Genomic DNA, 20,897 nt, shown 5'->3' with positions numbered 1-20,897 from the left:
TTTGAAAGGGAACGATTTCAAATTTCCTGATGTTACCAAAATTTTCAGCAAGTTTCGCGTACTACGTTACAGCTTTTAATAAATCTAAAAATGTCAGCTATTTGATCGAAGCTATCACCTGTTTTTCCAATATAATGTTTATTTTAATCCTGCTATTGTTGATGACAATGGGCAGACATTTTGCAAGTCATAACACATTTTCTCTAGAATAAAAGGATTAATTATTATTCTAAAGTCGGAGAAAACACGGGAACAGTCAACCATTGATGTCATTCTTGTAAAAAGCTTGATACACACCCATGCTTTCGAGTTAAAGGTCCTTGCATGTCATTTGGACACAGACACAGCTCGAAAGACACCCTAAACGTCCAGTAATTTACTATCTAAGGTAAGTTTTTCATACTTTCCTGTTCTTGTATCTACTTTGGAAAATGCGGGGAGATGGTTTCTAGAAGCGATTGGTGGTAGATCAGAGGACTTTTAAAAGAAATTGCCTTTTCTCGTGTTAATGACTCTAAAACTACCTTCCTACCGATTCGTATACACTGCCATACACTATATAAATACAGTGGAGGGAAAAATATAGTTCCCGAACGACACCTTTTTGTCAAATGTCCACGACCTCATAGTTTATCAAAACTTGACTTGAGTTTCGAGAACATTTGAGAAGATGAAAAGTTTTAAAATTAAACGATGGCGATAAAGTCTCAAACACTCAAAACAAGTTATGCATTGACTGAGTTGACACATTTATTTATAAAAACGGTCAGTAGCTTTAACTTTCAGGCTTTTTTAATCATAAAAATCAAAACTGAATTTAACAAATAAAGACGACCTGTATACTTGCTGCGCTTTATTGTCACCGTGATCGGCGTATTTCCACTGTTTTCTGTCGGTCCTCTTGCGAGAAGGACATCAGAGATCAACCAGAGCATAGGCGTGTGGATGATTAATAATTTGCCCTATGGTGGTAAAAGGCTAACTTTCCCAAACAATCAATTACATGTGCTATCACAACTTAATTACCATTCTTTATGATTATGCATTTATATTATGACAAAACATATGGGGTGGAAAATTATATTACAAATTACATAGCCCGTAAAATATTGTGAAACGATTTAGCATGCTTAAGACAGATTAAGACAGATTAAACCTCACGTATCGCAGCTGACTGGATAGACTCAGCTGTCTTTGTGAGTTTTTTTAAATCAACGTCAATCTAGCTAGGATGTATTTTATGACCACTTCCTTATCGACTTATTGCAACTTTGTCGCCACCAAATGCTGTTTGTCGAGGATTGTGTTTATCACCTTCTTTGCCAATGTTCCAATTAACATACAACTGTTTAAATCATGTCGCCCTCGACACGTACCACTGTTGGTTGTGACCGATGGAATGACAGATGGAGATTTCTCCTCTGTAATTTTGGAGTTTTCTCCGTAACAAGGGAATCGTCAGTTTACACCACTAAAATATCCACAATATTTGCTAAGCGGAGTGATCTAGCCTGCAATAATGTGATGGTACCTGGTGATAATCAAGTGGTGAAGGTAACCTTTTAACACAGAGATATCCATGTTTATCATAATGTGGAAATCATAGCAAGTGCATGTGACGTCATCTTTCATTTTTTAAATGTAACCGTTCTTGCAGCTAATTGAATCATTCGCGTATTAAGTTAAAGTGAAGTGGGGTTTTTTTGCTCGATTGTTTCGAAGGATGATGCGCTGTGACACAATGCGGCCAGAGTCAGAAACCAACTGAATCGTCCCAATATATTCCCATCGACAGTTCCATATTTCTTACCAACAGGTGTATGATACACTGTTTTCTGAACCATTATTTATCCGAGCGGCTTTGACTTTGATGTCTTCGCTAGACAGCTAGGTGTCGTACGTCGTGAGTTCGATTCGGAATCTGATTGAGGAAATTTCTGAATTTTCTATCCTAAGTTGATAGTTCTGCTGATGGACGCAGTTGTCACCGCCGGTGCTATCTTTTACCCAATTTAGCGCGCAACCGATCATTGTTTTCGTAAAGTCTATATGTGATTTAGGATTGTATGTGAAGTGTTTCGTGCATGTGGAGGGGTCGCGGTCAGAAAAATTGTAATGTATAACCACTAGTTTTTAAGGATGGCGATTTAGCCGTGGCTGGCTAGATGTAAAAGCGTCCCGAGGACTTAGCAAATAAAAGTCTTTAACTCATACTCGCAATTAATATTAAGGATTCACACTTAATCTTCATGGAATGGCGTATATAGTTTCAGTAGACAATTTGTTGTAGGTGTATTTTCCTAATGCTAGTTCGCATTTCCTTATGTAAGATAGTATGCGCCTGGAAAGTGAAAGACTTAAACTTTTGCTCAAACTTTCCTCGGGGAATCTTTCAACCATTCTCTTTCAAAATTAAGAATATAAACCGGGGCCGCCATCCCCGTGTTAACTCTATGGAAAAATGAAATTTTGGATTTTCTAAAAACAAAGATGGTGCAACTTTTCCCTTCTCCACGAGCTTTAAAATGAGCCCCAACAAGTGGTAGATCAGAAAAGAATTGTAAAAGTTTTAGAGTCTATGTCCCCGAAGCGCAAGACGCTTTGTCATGGACGAAAGTAAATATCGCAATATCCCAAATTTCCTATTTCCATGCACGTCTACAGAAAAGAGGTATGGCGGAATCAAAGGAAGAGCTAGAGCAGATGTACCTGATATCTGCCGAGAAGGGAGATCTTCAGGTGCTGGAAACGACTCTGATCAGAGAGTCTGAATTCGATGTCAATGTGAGAGACAGCAAAGGAAGGAGCGCTCTTGAATTGGCCATAGAAAAGGGACTGATAGGTAAGTGAGACGACAAAAAGAGAATCTGCATCTTATGGTAGGACGTAAAAGGTCGAGCGCCGTCGTTGTTTTTACATAATGTAGAGCATGGTTCTTTAATAGCATTGATGGTGAAAGAAATTTATATTCATATTGATGTTTTTGATCTGATAAATCTGAACGACTCGACGTAATGGCAGGAATTTCTTTCCGCTTGAAACTGATGAATTTTTTCATCCGCTACATATAAGGCTTCGAATTCAGGTCGGTATGTTCCTGGATTTTAATTTATTGTCAAGAGAGAATTCTAAGACTGCTTAGACTCGAAAAGCGTGAACAGGACATGAACGAGCCATCTTACTGATAAATTCATGTACAGGAAATGATACAGCCGTTCATGTGCCCGCCCCTTTGTACTGAAAGTTGGGCGCCGCATGTCCAGTGAAAGCATATTAAAGAATGATAAAGACCGTTTTATATTCGACAAAAAAATAGTACGCTAACAATAATGTAAACGGCTGTGATGTAACTGTGTCCTTGAGAACGATGATGATCATATTGTTTGCAAGAAGTAGTGAATAACTTATATTTGCCTAAGGTGGGTCCCTGGCTTAAAACCATTAGAATTTTTTCAGGTAGGCGTTAAAGTAATGAAAGCCTCATGAACTGAGCCAATTGCATGTGCTGTTTAAAACATATTAATCGGTTAACAATCTCTGAGTTGTCGGACCACAAATGTTTCTTACAATCAACGGTTTTCAGACGACATTATTCAGAGGACAATGTGCCTACAAAATGATATGTTTCGGACAAACAAAATCAAGATAACGTAGTACGAAACAAACCGGTATAGGGCCGTCGAAATAGTCCAGTATATTATGTTTGTGGTACTTTATCACAATCTTAATGGCCAAACTCTTGGTCCTGTGGGAAAACAGTCGTTTTTTTCTCGAACCCCATTGTCACTTGGAATGTTTCCTTATGCGCAAGATATGTCACGCTTTATATGAATGCGTTCAGGGTGAGACAGAACGAACATGAATATACAATGACAAGCCTACGCCGATGTTTTATGATGGCATATAGTGGTGCGATCGGGCAATCAGTTCTTTCGCAAAAGAAAGTGAGCGATTTTCCCCGAACATTTGGAAGTAGCCCCACTTGATCCCATCGCAAGGAATGGAATAAAGCTGATTAGGCTTTTAACTACAGCAAAACTATGAGTGTTTAGCAGTTAGTTTCACTACAGCATTCTTTGTTCGACAAACAAAATATGACTTCATTCATTCACCCTGCTCGGTACTATCGACCAATGGTGGCCGTGCTCACAACAGCCGATATCTGCCTCTATTTTTGAGAGCGCGCAGCCAGCGGTAGAAATGGGACAGGGACTAGACTAGAATTTTTCCGCACTGCAAACGGTGATGGCGTTCTTTTGAGGGGCCTCCGAAAAGCGCAACTGTATACTTGGTGCTTTCGATTTGCACAATATTCTACAGATTCTAGATAGTTAGCATGGCTCTCCTCTCTAAATAGAAATTGACCGGGCTATATTGCCACTCTTAGGTCAACAGCTAAACATAGAAATGCATGCGCAGTAATAGCACTTCCTTGGAAGAGAGCTCTGAGATTAGCGACAAATCTACCGATGTAGGACCGTGACACGAGAGAGTTACAGCCTTTTCGAGGTGTTCTTTTATCGAAATTGTAATGTTTTACGACAGTGCATGTCGTGCATATGTGTAATGTTTTACATGTAACAGCACGTTTGGTATTTACTATAACCGAAGAGCAGGTTTTACATGTATATACCAACCAGTTTTGTTTTACCTGATGAATAAGTGATGATAAGCTACCGTCTCAGTACTTTATGATTTTCGTTTTGCACGATTTAATTCGAATCCGTAATATTATATCGGAAGTCGGGTATTAGTAAATTTGTTATTTTATCTCAGTTCATTTTATTAAACCTTATTTATTAAATAACAAGTAGGATAGCCCGGTAAGCTTCAGGATAAAGATGCTTATCTTCCCCTGAACTCTCAAGTTCCCCAATTTTAATACTGACATACCGTGCAGGTCTTCAAGACTGGCTGTTTTTTTTTTTTTTTTTTGCTTAATGTGAGTCGTGCTAATCTTTTCCAGATGTAGTCCGAATGCTTTTGAAGCATCCGATCGATATTGGAGATTCTCTGCTGCTGGCCATTGAAAACAAATTCTTCAAGGCCGCACAAGCAATAGTTGAGAACTCACAGGTACGTGATAAATTAGGCCAAGGAAAAAAATGTGCTGTTCCGATAACCCGACCTACCCTATTTTTTGCCGGGTCTGCCGACCCTAAACTTTTTAGAGGTACGAAAACACGGAAGTAAAAAAAAGAAAAATAAGCCCGTAAAATCACGTTTTCGTTACCTGGTATTTGATTTTTGCTTGAACGGGGACGTCTTTTATGTTTTTATTCCCTTTACATGTATGATACGTTTTTCTGGAAATGTGGCTAGTGTTTGATCGCCCTGTACCCTAAAAATTGCATATTTAAAAGTAAAAATATTTTTTGGAAAAAAATTCCTGCCGACCTACCTACCCTATTTTTGAAAACTATGTTATCGGAACAGCACAATTTATTTTTTTTTTGGCCTTATGAACGCTCACATCCCCTCTGGGTGTCTTTTAATGGTATTTGTGTTTCGCCAGGGTAATGCTTGCCACTGGTACTAGTCACGTGACTTTAAGATACCCAGAACATATATAACGCTATCGTTTCAGATAAAAGTAGAAGAATAGAAGTTAAATTTCATTCTGGCTCAAGAAGCAACTCTAACCAACTGGTGTGCAAAACACGCTTTTTTAATACATTGGCCTCTCACCAACATCCCTTATAACACATCCGGTTCATATCAATTCTTAATAACCTGACACAGGTTCACACTAACATATCAATGAGTTAATTAATCCATTATTCTGTACATGTTAATCTGAACCTGTGTTAATACTGAATACGATATATCAACCATTATAAATTAAATTATCATTAATTATATTACCTTTAATTGTATCATTAATTAACTTAAATATGATTGATAGATTGATTGGACTTCTAATATATTTGTTTTTTATTTCTTACTCACTTAATTAATTAATTAATTTAATTAATTTATATATTTATTTGAGTCAGATTTAATTGGGAAAGCAGTTAATTGATTGTGTTTATTTTTTTGCTTTTTTCTTCAATCTATAGGGGGAGAATGTGATTGATGCTCATCCTGTGTATAACACTGAAGATTATCATCCCGACACTACGCCAATAATACTTGCAGCTCATCGAAACGATTACGATACAATTAAGGTAAGGCATTGTACACAAGAAAGGCACTCAGACAGTTAAGGGACATTAGTGATGTAATCTCCCTTGTGATAGGGTAGCTCCGCAGCTGTTGATTGGAGGGAAGTTATTTATGTGTGGTTGCCTCGCCAAAGCTGAGCCATCATCAAACATTTGCAAACATGGTATCGGTAGGGATGCATTCATACCAACCATGCAAGAAATTCAAATATATAAGGTTTATATTTTCATATTTCCAGTGATTTTCCAATACAGGTTCTTTAAAAACATGAGTTTTAAGACATTGTTTAATCATTGAACCTGGCGTTCAAAGATTCTTACTTGCATAAATTGTTGTCTACAAGAGCTTTGATACAAGCTAGCATTGTCTCTGAGCACCTTCTTTGTGTTGGTTTCAGCTTTTAATGTTGAAGGGAGCGCCCCCTATCGACCTGTCAACAATCCAAAGCGAGAAGCACACGGTGCAGCGGTCAGTTGGAACTCTGAATATCTACAGGGCTCTCGCCAGCGAGGCATACCTATCGTACATCGAAATCGAGAAAAAAGAAAACTCAGATCCATTCGGTAGAGCCTTTGAGGTAATTACGTGTTAAATCTTCATTTACTGGCTCATAAGCCTATTGCAGTTATTGCTTTTAAATATTTGTGTACTTTTTCAAACACTTTTTAAAAGTCTCCTTCCTTTTATTATGTGAAATTAGTTATGCTCTCTCTCTCTCTCTCTCTCTCTCTCTCTCTCTCTCTCTCTCTCTCTCTCACTCTCTCTCATATATATATATATATATATATATATATATATATATATATATATATATATATATATATATATATATATATATAACAATTGGAATTATACATATAGTGCTGATTAATGTTTTGCAAGAAAACATCGTCATTGAGATCAATGCTCAATTACAACAATCTATATGAAAATGAGTATTCTGAAGTTGTCAAGTGCATTTTTGTCAATTAGGTGAAAATTTATGATAAGCAATCTAATTCTTCTGATTCTACAGTTGTCTGTAGAATTGCGCGAACTGAGCTCCTTGGAGTACGAGTTCCGTCAAGACTACACTGAACTGGCCGAAAGATGCGCTCAGTTTGCTGCCGATCTGCTCGGACAAACTCGTGATGCCAGCGAACTTAGCACTGTGTTGAACCACAGCTCCCGTGAAAATGGTTGCGGTGGTCAGTCGATGGGACTACCCTCAAAAGTCTACGATGCAGTCAAAGGAGTGCAGAAACAGGTAACTGCAGATTGAGAAGGGGTTTATTTTTCCCCTACATTGATCACAGTGATGTGATGTCATTAAGTCATAACATTCAAACCAGCCAATCTTCTCATGCATGGTACATGACATAGGCTTCAAGAATAAGTGGGCCACGTGGGGAACAAGTGCAAAACCTGTTGCAGACAGTATCCATTCGCAATTCCAGGGAACAGTCGGCTGAATTCGGTTGTTTATCTGCTGGGAAGGTAATCTACCTTCCGAACCTAAACGCTGTTCCTCATTTTCAAAAATCCCGCATAGTTTTGTCGAATTTTACTGTTTTAAAGGGTCAAAATCAAATAAAAATAAAAAATGAAAAAACATCCACTCTGACCAACGTCTCCTATTTCCTTTAGGCTTGTTAATGGATACACAATATTTTTCTTGCACCTTACTATAGATCATTCTCCTTAAGAGGTCATTCAATACATCTAATCGTACATACATGTACTAAGGTATTATCAGTGACTGTAATTGTCTTGTGTTGAATCAATTAAAGAGGCACTCCCACTTGGTAACATTTTTAAAACACATTTTTTTAATGCCAACGGTAGATATTTGACATGGCGACTGCGCGCGAATCTCGAGATATCGATAAAAACATGTCCTCAACAAAGTTAAAGTTTGAATTCCGGTGGCCTACCTGAATTCAGCTTCCGAACATAGAACGTTCGGCACTGGGGTCATTGTCAACTAAGCTATGGAGTACGAGTCTACGCTGACGCTGCTGTACGCCACAACAGTACCACTCGCGTCGGTGAAGCGTCATGTCCCATGGGAGAAAGCCGAGTCCTACTGACAAGGCACTACTGACTCGGCAAAAAAACGAAAAACAAAGTTTGCTGATTCCACCAGAATTCGCATAGGTGACTAGCACAGACTCTGATAGGTGCGGTTGATACATAGTATGCATAGTGGCCGCCGTGTGGTGTGCGCGCATACCACACGCGGCGGCCGCTATGTATCGAACCACGTGTAACTGTGTGGCAGACGACAAAATGTAGTCATCAGAGGCAACTAATATTTTATACGTAAAAACTGATATCTATGTGGTATTGTTTAAAAATTTAATACAACTGATTGAGAATAATGAAAACGACAAAAACTAAGGAGAAGTTTTAAAAAAGAATTACCAGAGGTAAAGGCATTGATAATGATGTATATAAAGTCACGCAGTAGGAGGTAAATTAATTGCGTCATTCGAACGTTTTTGGACTCCTTAGAATATCGTCAATCAACACAACAACACACTTTCGGGGGATTTCGGGTCATAACCAGAAACAATCGTAAAACTTCGGGATGTGAAAAATACGCTCGGGAAATGACACGTTTTTATCGATATCTCGCGATCCGCGCGGAGTCGCCACGTCAAATATCGACCGTTGGCATTAAAAAATGTGTTTTAAAAATGTTACCAAGTGGGCGTGCCTCTTTAATTTGAAAAGAATAGTTGGCCTCCATGATCATATTCCATCAGTTACTTCTAGCAGGAGTATCTGAAACTTGTGTCTCTATCGGTTGTCACATCTCTGTTCTAGCGATCTATTTATCCATCAGGCATTGTCATCGGTACGTCACACTTACATATTTATGCTTCTGATGATCGCTTTAGAATCAGATTTCACATCCATGATTTTATCTGTTCACCTTCGCAGTTCGTGGCGCACCCCTACTGTCAGCAGGAACTGATTGAACGCTGGTACAGGGGCCTGACTGATTGGCGTGACAAAAGCTCCATTCGCAATATCCTGCTATCGACATTGATAATGCTAGTCTCGCCATTCCTGAGTCTGATATATATCATCTATCCTTTCGGAAAATTTGGCGATTTCATGAGAATACCGTGAGTTTCCTTCGATCGTTCACATGCATGCCATATGTGTTGAAAATGCAACAAATGTACATGTTTTGCGTTATGAGTATACATTCACTACTATTTCCCTTTTCCAAGTTACCCAAATATCGGCTACCAAAATTTTGCTTTAAAGGTATTCTGTCACCAGTTCCAATTTTGCCACAGTTACCATTGAAAGAGGAAATCTAACTTATCAAGGATTTTAAGCGGATGGCCGCTTTTTAAAAACAGCGCCCTCACATGGGCATTTTGAATACCAAGGAACGCCCCTTTGACCATATATTGTCATATTTAGATTACAGGTGACTGTATACCTTTAACCTCCCAATATGTTCTAAAATTAAGGTGGTATGCGCCAAGAAAGTGCATGACTTCATCTTTTATTTGCTCAAACTTTTCTCAATGAAACTTTCAAACATTGTCTCACCGAATAAGGAATAAATCAGCGGTTACTGTGCAAAGTCTGGTACTAGAAACACGTTACCTTGCATGTACCGATATTTTGCAATTTACCATATATGGGCATATTTAGATTACAGGTGACTGTATACCTTTAACTGCCAATTATGTTCTTAAATTTAGGTAGTATGCGCCTAGAAAGTGCATGACTTAATCGATTGTTTTGCTCATGTTTTGAGCTGAAAGGAAAAATAAAATTTTCTAATTTCGAAAAAGTAAGACCGTGAATATTTTCCTTACTCCAAAAGCTTTAAAATGAGCTCCTACAAGAAGTAGATTTAGAAAAAAAGTATAAACTCGAGAGTCCGAATATACTGTATGTCCTTGATGCCCATTAACAAACTCAACACTGAAGTCATTAAATTATGTTACCGTGATCAGCTGTGCCCTTCTTCAATCCCTGCTTTTCGCATCAGTGCATGCAATCACCAAAGTAAGTTTCCTGTTAGATAAAGTTTGACCTTTCATTGTACAGAGCCGCTCAAAGTATGATACATGATTCAACAAGCAGATTTTTTTTCCAAACTGGCCAGAAACATCACATTGCGTTTGCGCATTCTGATTGTTCCCTGTTCAGTCCATTTATTTACCGATGAATCAGCTCGCTATTGGAGGACATTGTCCTGTTTTCAGTCGTAAATTGAAATTCGCCAACTCCGGTCATTTGTCCTTTTTTTCTCTTTCCAACAGATATGTGAAATTCCTGACGCACACCGCATCATATCTGTACTTTGTTCTTGTACTGATACTGTCAACTCTCGACTTGGGGTCGTACAACGCCGAAAGCGAATTGGGAAGGTTGGAGGAAAAACAGATGCGAAATCAGCTGAGAGGATCCGAGCCATATATACTTGAGTGGATTCTTATTATATGGGTCGTAGGTATGTCACAGAAATTTTCAGGAGTTGCACTAGCGTCGTTTGTGAGTTTTGTCATGTCGACGAAAGAATGTCTTTGTGTTTTTGCCAAAGCGATCGGTAAATTTCCATAATAAGTGGTCCAACATCGTAGAATATGTTATGCTGTATTTATGCGACGGCCTTCTCTTTTTGTTATCGTTCTGTTGTACATAATATTATTCAGACAGGAACAATATAAGCGCATACATTATTTGCGCCTGTTATGTAAGTTAGCTACAGGGCCCACTGCCGACCCTTTTTCGCTGCGTCATTTCTGGAGAATGACTGAACAATAAAACATTGTTTATGTCCTGCGTGGTCGCCAATCGCAATATGCGTCGGTGTCAAATTCACGCTACTGCCGTTTACGACAACTCTTATCCAATCACAGCAGTGGCAACTTTGTTCAAACTTTGTGAAGTTACAAAACGTAGCGTTATCATCCGCTTTATATCTACCATTAATATATTCAATAGACAAATATGTCAAACTTGTTGATTTTACGCCTAATCACCCTGAATTGTCCGTTGAGATTTTTGTTAGCTATATTTTTTTAAACAAATACTAACAATAGAATTACGTTAAAGACAATTTCCATGAGAACAAAGTGACGGTATTTAACATTTGAGCGCCAATGGCAAAGCTATAATAATGAGATTCAATGGCGAGGAAAGGCCATACTTCTAGGATATTCTTACACTAAGATGAAACACTTATAACACAATGGAACTGATTTTGGATAATAGCACCTTTTAATTGTTTAAATTTATCAAATGTTAGGTGTTCTATAGCCGAAAGCTTCAATATTACAAATTACATATAAAAACAAGTGAATTACAGCTTAAATTTGCTGATTAAACCAACGTTACTATATATCCTATTCTCACCAAATTAGTTCCTATCGTGTTCTGTGTAATCAAGACAAGACAAAACACACATTAAATACAGATTTTGGGCAAAAGAACAAATTGGACAAACCATCTTATCCAATGATCAATCTGATCTTCCCTTGATTATCCAAAGTTTTGACTGCGTTAGTCTGTAAACTTGATCAAGCCAAATGAACTGCGCCGATAGGTAAGCTTAGATGTTTTACAAACAGATTGTACCTATGTGTTGATGCGAATAGCAGATATCAAATGGGATAGGGATCATCTTCAAATTATGTACATGCAACCTCGCACTTTGCACCAGGACAGATGTTCAGACTCAAACCTTCAAAATAATATTTTGGCCTGCCACATGTGGGGGCATTCCGAAAATTTTATTTTCCCAGCTTCGATATACCACAGGGATGGCAGCCATTTTGAATATCAAATATCGGTAAATAATGGCTAAATTGTTTTAAAATACCTAAATTTGCACGGTTACTCCTGATTTTTTTAGTTCTTGATTTTGAAGGAGAATGGTCAAAAGTTTGCTTTAAAGAAATTTTGACCAAAATTTTAAATATATTTATTTCGAGGCGCGATCTGCCTTGAGTAAGTATGCGCCTCGAAAGCGAAAGACTTAAACTTTTGCACAAACGATCCTTGAGGAATCTTTCGACCATGCTCTTTCAAAATCAGGAATAATATCGGGGTCACCGTGCAAATTTTGGTACCAGAGAAACAAATCACCCAAGCTTAACCGATATTTAAAATTCTAAATGGCCGCCGTCCCTGTGTTAACTCTATGAAGAAAATATAAAATTTTCGAATTTCGAAAAACTAAGCCGGTCAAAAATGTTCTTACACCAAGAGCTTTAAAAGGAACCCCACAAATGGTGTATGAGAAAAAAATTGCAAACGTTTGAGAGTTCGAATATCTGTCTCCGAGGTGCGCTCTGCCTTAACTTGCATATTCGGCTGTTTCTTGACACAAACCCTGAAAACGTGAACATTTTTCTTGCAAGGTATGGTCTGGGCTGAAATAAAGGCTCTCTGGCAAAGCAGTTTTCGCGAGTATTTCAGCGACACATGGCATTGGTTCAATGTCGTGCAGCTCGGCCTGTATGTGAGTTGGATTTGTCTCAGGATCGTCGCCTACATTATGGTAAGCTTGAGTTCCTTATGTCGATATAGTTAGCGTCTTCGTGGATAGTTGTTCGGGCAGTCAAATCTCTACAATACTTTTGCCGATTATATGGTGAACTTATTGGACTCATTTTAGCGCTTGTCACGGTGAAGCTCACAAATTTTCGTTGTCTTCTTTTCCCGAAACTAATGCTTTTTCCCCATAAACTGTACACAGTGTGTAGCTTGGGGGGGGGGGGGGCATTTTGAATTTAAAAAGTTGGATTCGTTTAGCAATTTCTTTGTATAATCCCACTCTTGACCTGGCAATCGCTTATTTTATTTCAGATTATGAAAGAGAATGAATTAATAAGAGAGCGTTTTTAACTTTTGGCTTTCAGATAGGTAGTATTATACGCCTGGAAGTGGAAAGACTTTTTAACTTTGGCCCCAACTTTCCTCAATGGAACTTTCAGTCACCCTGTGACAAAATCAGGAAAAAATCAGGGTCGCCGCGTCTAGCAAAGCAAATTACTCAACATTTAGCGATATTTTGAAATTCAAGATGGCCGCCAACCCTGTGTTGACTTTATGGAGAGAAATGAAATTTCGATTTCGAAAAACGTAAGACGTGGAAAATTTATCTTGCTGCTAGAACTTTAAGATGAGTTCTCACAAGTATGTGTCACCAACGCGCCTTCTACTTAACGGCCGTCTGAATCATTTGAATAGGCTTCGTCAGTGTCAAACTACTCTTAGCAAAGTCGTATGTATTGTCACAGACAAATATAGAAACAGATTAGCAACGCGGCATGCCTTTTGTTCCATGGTCGTCTCGGTAGACTTTTGCCTTTTCATATTAAAATGAGCTTCAAAGGTGTTAAACTTTTTGGAGGCTTTGTTTGTGGTTGATAATTGCTCGAAATTATGCGAAAAATACGACGAGATGGCATCGTCCTGCCAGTCGCGTAACAACCATAGTTACTTTGTGAGCTCTCAGGCCAGAAACACTGCTTCACGCAAATCAAAACATAACACGCCAGCGGTTTCATAAACATGTCCTTCCTTGACAAACGTGTAAAAGACGGTATTACTGACCTTAAACCATTGAGTAAAACCAGACAGTATCGATAAAAGACTTTCAAATTTGGTTCAAACACACTCATTATATATTCAAAAAATATGAGAGGAATTTTTAGAACGGTAAAACTCACTTTCCTGAAGCTCAAAACACTCCCGTTTTTGCCAGCACGCCAATTCCGCTCAGCACCACACGACAATATCAACATCACAAACTTTGCCGAACATACTTTCGCTTATCAGTCGGCGAAAATCCGAAAATTACCGAAGGATGCATGGTCGGCACTCTCCGGAAAAGAGAGGCGAGAGTAACCTGAGGCGAAGCGAACATGGATGGGTTACGTGACTGCTTCACGCCTTGAACAATACCCGTTGCTAGTCTGTTTCTATATTTGTCTGTGGTTTTGTACAATGACAGCAACAGAATCGTTTGAGTCGAATGGCAAGTCTGATGTAGAACACGAACGCCGAGTAAGGAAAAAGAGTACATATAATACCTTTTCAATTTACCTATTCAATGGAGCAAAACAAAGTAATGTTAGACGCCTTACTAGGTGTTAGAAAAAAAGGAAGCAGCTTGCTAGACAGTTGTGCAGCCCCTTGTCAATGGATCTATTCTTGGGTTACATCAGAATTCGTTCATTTCAACCATCTTCAGAACATGTTTCGTAGATAGGGTCAACTTTCAGAGAATGTGTCTAGGCATAACATGTATGTGACCGGATTGAAAGATTGTGCATATGCCATGGTATCAGAGAATATCAAAATTGACGTTCAGTTACCAGTTTGAGCAAAAGGTCGAGCTCAAACCCCAATAAAACGGAGACTTTTTAGAAATAGTGCAATGTTACTTTTGGTGAAAATGCCATAAAAAATAACGTAATTTCGATATCTTTACTTCTTAAAATTTTCTACACAACTTTTTTTGCACAGGTTCGTGAAGAGCGAAACAGCCAACAGCACCAACCCGACGCTAGTACCACAGGACCAATCGACGTCGGCGGCATGCAAACGACGTCTGTGAGCGACTACGTCTCAATTGGTGCCACAACATCAGTCTTTCAAACGACCAGGTCTGTCGACAACATCACGGCAGAAGTCGCGAACAACGTGTCCGAGCTGATAGCCACTGTCCTGCCCACAGTGTCGCCATCATCAACGGCCGGCACAGCTACTCAAGCTGCAGACATCGTGGTCGGTGAGCCCACAGCGCGCAGCCATGGCTTCGACAGCAGCGCATACAGTGGATATGCATACTCTATCCCACGGAGCGAATGGAGCTCTTCGGATCCAACACTCATAGCGGACTGCGTCGTCGCTCTTGCGAATGTAGTGAGCATTGTCAAATTCCTTCGCATAATGGTGATCAACGACTATGTCGGTCCTCTCCAAATCAGTGTCAGTAAGATGATGAACGACATCATTCAGTTCATGTTTGTGTTTATAGTGATCTGGTTCGCCTTTGCTTTGGGCTTAACACAAATCTATTGGCTCTATTCGGCATCTGATAAAGTGGACTGTTTGAGAGAAGGCGGTTCAAGTCACAGCTGCGGACGCCAGCCATTCGCCGAGTAAGTAAACGAGACGTAATATCTATCTATCTATCTATCTATCTATCTATCTATCTATCTATCTATCTATCTATCTATCTATCTATCTATCTATCTATCTATCTATCTATCTATCTATCTATCTATCTATCTATCTATCTATCTATCTATCTATCTATCTATCTATCTATCTATCTATCTATTTATATGTTTGGGACGTACCATTCTATTTGTAGGTGGTGTTCAAATTTGATAACTAATATTTGTATTGGTGGCGACATTTTGAATCCAACTCAGAGCTTTTGTTTAACAGCGTAGAAATGTCAGCATTGACAATGTGCAGCTTTTCTGATATGCAAAGGTACAATCGCTTGCTTATGTTAGAATAGCTTGTCAATAATTGACCAGAAAGTGTCAAAGACTAAGTCCTTACTTTTTTAGTTCTATTATAACTTTGACAACTCTGCACTATTGGTGTATTTCTCACGGAACAATTGCATGTGGTTTTGGAAGCGCGTCTTGAAGGTGTTATCAGTGAGGCTGATGCTTGATTTTCGCTGTATCTTGTTTTACAGCATCGGCTCCGCTCTGGGGTCTTTGTTCTGGTCGCTTTATGGCTTGGTCGACCTTGAAACACTGTTTGTCAGCGCTGAACACGAATCGACAGAGCTCTTCGGAACTATACTTTACGGCGGGTACAACGTCATAGCCATCATTATCCTCCTGAACCTTCTGATCGCTCTCATGGGAACCACATACACCAACGTGTCGGTGAGTGCAGGCTGGTATTCCAGGTGTGTGTGAGAGAGAGAGAGAGAGAGAGAGAGAGAGAGAGAGAGAGAGAGAGAGAGAGAGAGAGAGAGAGAGAGAGAGAGAGGAGAGAGAGAGAGAGAGAGAGAGAGAGAGAGAGAGAGAGAGAGAGATTAACTGGTCTGGACGTGTTTACAAGCACTTCTTTTCAAAGTCATTGACGACATAGTTATCATTAATGTTCTTGATTAATAATTATGCATTTTCGCTCAATTGTTAGGAACACGCTGATGTAGAATGGAAATTTTCGCGGAGTGAACTGTGGATGGATTATTTTAAACATGGAACAACCCTTGCGCCACCATTCAACTTGATACCGACCCCGAAGTCACTCGTCAGGTTAGCGCAGTACCTCATCAATAACTTGTGCTGTCGTACATGCGACAAGAAAGTTAATTGGGTTGTAAGTATAAACCGGATATATTGCCAATCATATTATATATTGGTGTAAGTACCAGTGAATTTTGTGAAGTCATCCCGAAGATTATTACTGATATTGTATCCAGTTACCCAGCATTGTGATCCCACTATATCTACAAATTTACTAGCCTTGCGAAAAACTACTAAGTAGTATAAATAACGTACTTTCTCTTGGTCCATACTGGACTCATGCAAACTTTGTACTCCATATTGTACAGGCTTCATTTCGTACATGTACCATGTCGAGCAAAGTTAACTTTCATCCATGGGCCGGGATGCTCCTCGAAATTGAAAGACTTAAACTTTTGCTCAAACTTTCGTTAGCGAATATTTCAACCAATCTTTTTCAAAATCAAGAATAAAAATCGGGGTCACCGTGCAAATTGTTGTACTAGAGAAACAAATAACCCAAGATTTACCGATATTTAAAATTCAAAATGGCCGCTATCCCTCTGTTCATTCTCTACTAGAAAAAATTAAATTTTCGATTTTCGACAAACTAAGCCTGTGATAAGTTTTCTTACACCAAGAGCTTTAAAATGAACCCCCATATGTTGTGCATCAGAAAGGAATTGCAAAAGTTTGAGAGTCCGAATGTCAGTCCCCGAGGCGTGTTCTGCCTTAAATATTTTCATTCTGTTTGTAAAATATAGTTTCTCTCCCCAAATCATTTGAAAATGTTCATTGGCTGACTTGTCAGCTTCGATAGTCTGAATTAGCGTAATGCCCGATGCCGCTGATCTGCGAATTCGTGTGAACTAGATTTAATCCTAACAACATGACAGCATCGCACATTTTAGATTGTATTGTGTTTGCCTATTGCCCTTCAACATACTTTAAGGAATATGAAAAATAACAATATAAAAATGTTCTTATTCTCCAACAACAAAATATCATCAAAGTTACAATTATCGTTCCGTAAACGTTATATCATTATATCAACTATTGATTCAGTTATTTATTTATTCATTTATTTATTTGTGTATTTGTCTGTGTTCCAGAAATCCCACAAAGAAACTGTGGTCAATGTGAACTATAAGGTAAGTTAGGGATAGAATATGTGTTCTTTTCAAAATAAAAGCCTTTTTGAAATTTTCAGTACTACTAAATGTAAGCGAGAAACCTTGAGTTCATAGCAACATACGTTATACCTCATATTAAGAGATGGGCGGCCGTGAGATCTTCAAACATGAATGTCCAAAAAGGCATTCAAAACACAAATGCTTAAAGCCCAGTTAGCTGTTGGTATCTTTTTACAGTTCACTTGGCAAACATTTAGAAATATCACCCAATATTTGAGGAGATGTGATTCCCTAATAGTCATGCTGTCTTTTAAAATAGCGCTATTTATATATTGTCAATCATTGGTGATGGAATTCGTATATCAAATTCAGGCGCTTACGCTTGTGTTCAATTTGTAGCGGCCATGTCACGGCTTAAGTTACGACTCGAAAGGTGTTCAGTTGTTAAAATTTTAGTCGTGCCTTCGTCGTCCACGTTTGAAAATCATTCTGTGGTCACTCTTCGGTAAGACTATTTACAAACGAAACTAAGTTTCATTCGATTTCACACAAATTTATTGAAAAAGTGCAAAAAGGTACCGATGATGGGGCTTTTATGAGGCTATAGATACGGCGGAAAGGGCTTTAACGAGGCTAGAATGATCGCGTCATCGTATCGTCAGTTTTTTGTCTGTTACGACGATTTCAGGAAGTGTGCAAACAGCTCGTGCAGAGGTACTTTTCGGAAAAGGCTAGTGAAGCACGTGATTCCGGTGACGGGAACGCTGTCAAGGAAGATCTGGTAGCTATCAAACAAGATCTATCTTCTTTAAGGTACGAAAATTTCTACGAGTTCAATTACAGTCGCCAATAAGGTATAAAGCTTTTGAGAATATAAATTGAATGCGTAATACATGCATGCATGCATACATACATACATACATACATACATACATACATACATGCATACATGCATACATACATACATACATACATACATGCATGCATGCATGCATGCATGCATGCATGCATGCATACATACATACATACATACATACATACATACATACATACATACATACATACATACATACATACATACATACATACATACATACATACATACATACATACATACATGCATGCATTTTTGCCTTGTTGTGATTAATAAGCATGTGATTTGACTCTTGCTACAATATTGATGTGATGACATGCGTACGTAATCATCGCAAACAAGACAAGCTGATGTCCTTTAAACTGATGCTTGTCCTTCATACTTGCAGTCTCCCTTGAGGAAAACATAATGACATTTCAAGAGACGTTTCATACGCTTTCAACGTGATTCACTATGAATGATATAGCCATTTATTTTACTCATTTTTACTTCTTAACAAAAGCCTACATGTAAAACATTCGTTCAGCCGGTTCAGAGGAGAAAATGAAATTGTTTTAAACTTGTATTTATGCAGATACGACATATATGGAATCAGACAAAGAGTCCAAAAAGTGTCGGAAGACTTCAACCAGAAGAGCGACATAATTAATGATGGTGTGCAGGGGGCGAGGTCAGATATCGAGAGAAATAAGCTTCAAGACAACGAGGTGCTGAAGGAAAGCCGTATTGAGATCCTAGGTTCGACGGAACAAGGAAACACCTTGCTGACGATTCTGGAGGAAGGTTTGTCTCGCTTCAAGAGCGAACTGAAAGAGCGGCATGAAAGCAGGAATGAAATGTTGTTCGATCGATTCAAAAGCCTGCATTCCGATTTCCAACAGGGCAGAGAGGAGAGTACCGAAGTCATGCGAGAAGTCCAAGGACAGATAGACGGCAACATCAAGAAAAGCAAAAGGCGCCTGACGAGCGTCGACGAGCGACTGGCGACGATACAGACCCGCTTGGAAGAGCAAGAGAACATCTCGCGCGTTGTGGCGGATAGCGTCAAGGAACTCGCCAAATCCATCGACCAGATGACATCCCAGATTGTGCCACCCCGACAACGAAGTGGCCGGCGCGTAACGGACATTATCCAACGCATTGAATCCAATCAAAGTCTTGGAGATGACACGCCGGCAGAGGATGACGATCCTGTTTTCTCGTTATAGTTGTGCATTACCTTTTCAAGTCACCCAGAAGACTTATAGAAAGATTAACAAATCACAAATCTACATAGCGATCAATTAAACTTTCCTTTCCTAATAATATGGTTGGGACAAGTTATATTAATTTGTTTGATACAACGCATATATTATGATATTACTCTCGAAACTTAAATGTATTCTTGATAGAAAGATAGAGTGACACTTTCTACAAAATAGATGCTTAAACTACCAAATCTGATGTTGCAATTCTTTCGACGATGCTCGCGTTGAGAATAGATAATTGTTTCGATAAAGACTGCAAAAAGTACTCACACTCTTTGGTATAACAACTATAAGGAGTACATCATCTCATAGCCAGCGCCTCCACTGAAAACAATAGCTTAAAGATGCACAAATGGTGACGGGTAGGTATAACACACAAATTGAGAGGCTCAGAATTATGAATATTATAATATATATATATATATATATATATATATATATATATATATATATATATATATATAGATATAGATATAGATATAGATATAGATATATAACGAAGTAAACACATGTTCATGTGGGAAATTACAGTGCTCGATGCTTAGCATCGAGCACTGTAATTTCCCACGAGGACATCTGTATAATTCGAGACATCCCCCTTATATATATTATTATATATGTGAACTTCCCCCTTATTATATATATATATATATATATATATATATATATATATATATATATATATATATATATATATATATATATATATATATATATATATCAGTGCTCCCAGTGTTATTCGTAATGTGTCTTGGTAATAGCAGATGAAAGTATATACATACGTACATACGAAAGTATATACATACGTCTACTGATCTGGTTGTAAATTTTGTGTTTATTACGTTTGTAGTAATGTTCACACAACGTTTCGCCAAGGCTCATTGAAGTTATCTTGTATCTAAGCTAAGGCTAGATTTAGTTAACTTATATCAAAATCTAGAGTTTCAGCGAATTTAGAAAAAATCTTACTTGATTCTCCCACTCCCTTTTGATTTCTCATTCAGAATATCCTACGAGTAGGACTTTAATCGGGTGAAAAGATGTCTAAAAAGAAGATACAAATCCAAAAACAATAGATGCAAAAAACAGTATGTAGGGGAAATATAGACAGAATTTCGTCTCAGGTTCAATAACCATTTATGAACGATTCGACTCAAGCCAGCAATCCTGTCGCAATTCACCTTAAAGAGAAAAACACTCTTAAAGTCATTAAAGTAATTGGGATTGTCAAATTAAAGAAGAGGTTCACCAC

At 38.4% G+C, this 20,897-nt stretch overlaps 1 protein-coding gene across 1 annotated transcript; it reads left to right on the top strand.

Annotated features, from left to right (window-relative positions):
* The first annotated feature begins 234 nt into the window (after positions 1–234).
* LOC139115842 (short transient receptor potential channel 4-like) lies at positions 235–20,271 on the top strand. Its single transcript, XM_070678224.1, has 15 exons — positions 235–388; positions 2,665–2,842; positions 4,967–5,076; positions 6,060–6,167; positions 6,563–6,742; positions 7,181–7,411; positions 9,091–9,278; positions 10,440–10,630; positions 12,543–12,682; positions 14,656–15,293; positions 15,848–16,043; positions 16,303–16,485; positions 17,504–17,542; positions 18,213–18,337; positions 18,973–20,271. Exons 2-15 carry the CDS (start codon positions 2,674–2,676, stop codon positions 19,604–19,606), a joined length of 3,132 nt encoding a protein of 1,043 aa, XP_070534325.1. The 5' UTR covers positions 235–388; positions 2,665–2,673; the 3' UTR covers positions 19,607–20,271.
* Positions 20,272–20,897: the final 626 nt, after the last annotated feature.

The sequence above is a fragment of the Ptychodera flava genome, chromosome 17 (assembly GCF_041260155.1).
Source record: "Ptychodera flava strain L36383 chromosome 17, AS_Pfla_20210202, whole genome shotgun sequence".
Lineage (NCBI taxonomy): Eukaryota > Metazoa > Hemichordata > Enteropneusta > Ptychoderidae > Ptychodera > Ptychodera flava.
Note: the sequence above shows the minus strand (reverse complement) of the source record. Positions and strands in the feature narration are given on the sequence as shown.

Bases quoted from the DNA above. Each gene is read 5' to 3' on its own strand.
- LOC139115842 (XM_070678224.1), top strand. From the start codon at position 2,674: ATGGCGGAATCAAAGGAAGAGCTAGAGCAGATGTACCTGATATCTGCC. The intron at 6,743-7,180 runs GTAATTACGTGT...CTGATTCTACAG, and splicing joins CATTCGGTAGAGCCTTTGAG to TTGTCTGTAGAATTGCGCGA. The intron at 10,631-12,542 runs GTATGTCACAGA...TTTTCTTGCAAG, and splicing joins TCTTATTATATGGGTCGTAG to GTATGGTCTGGGCTGAAATA.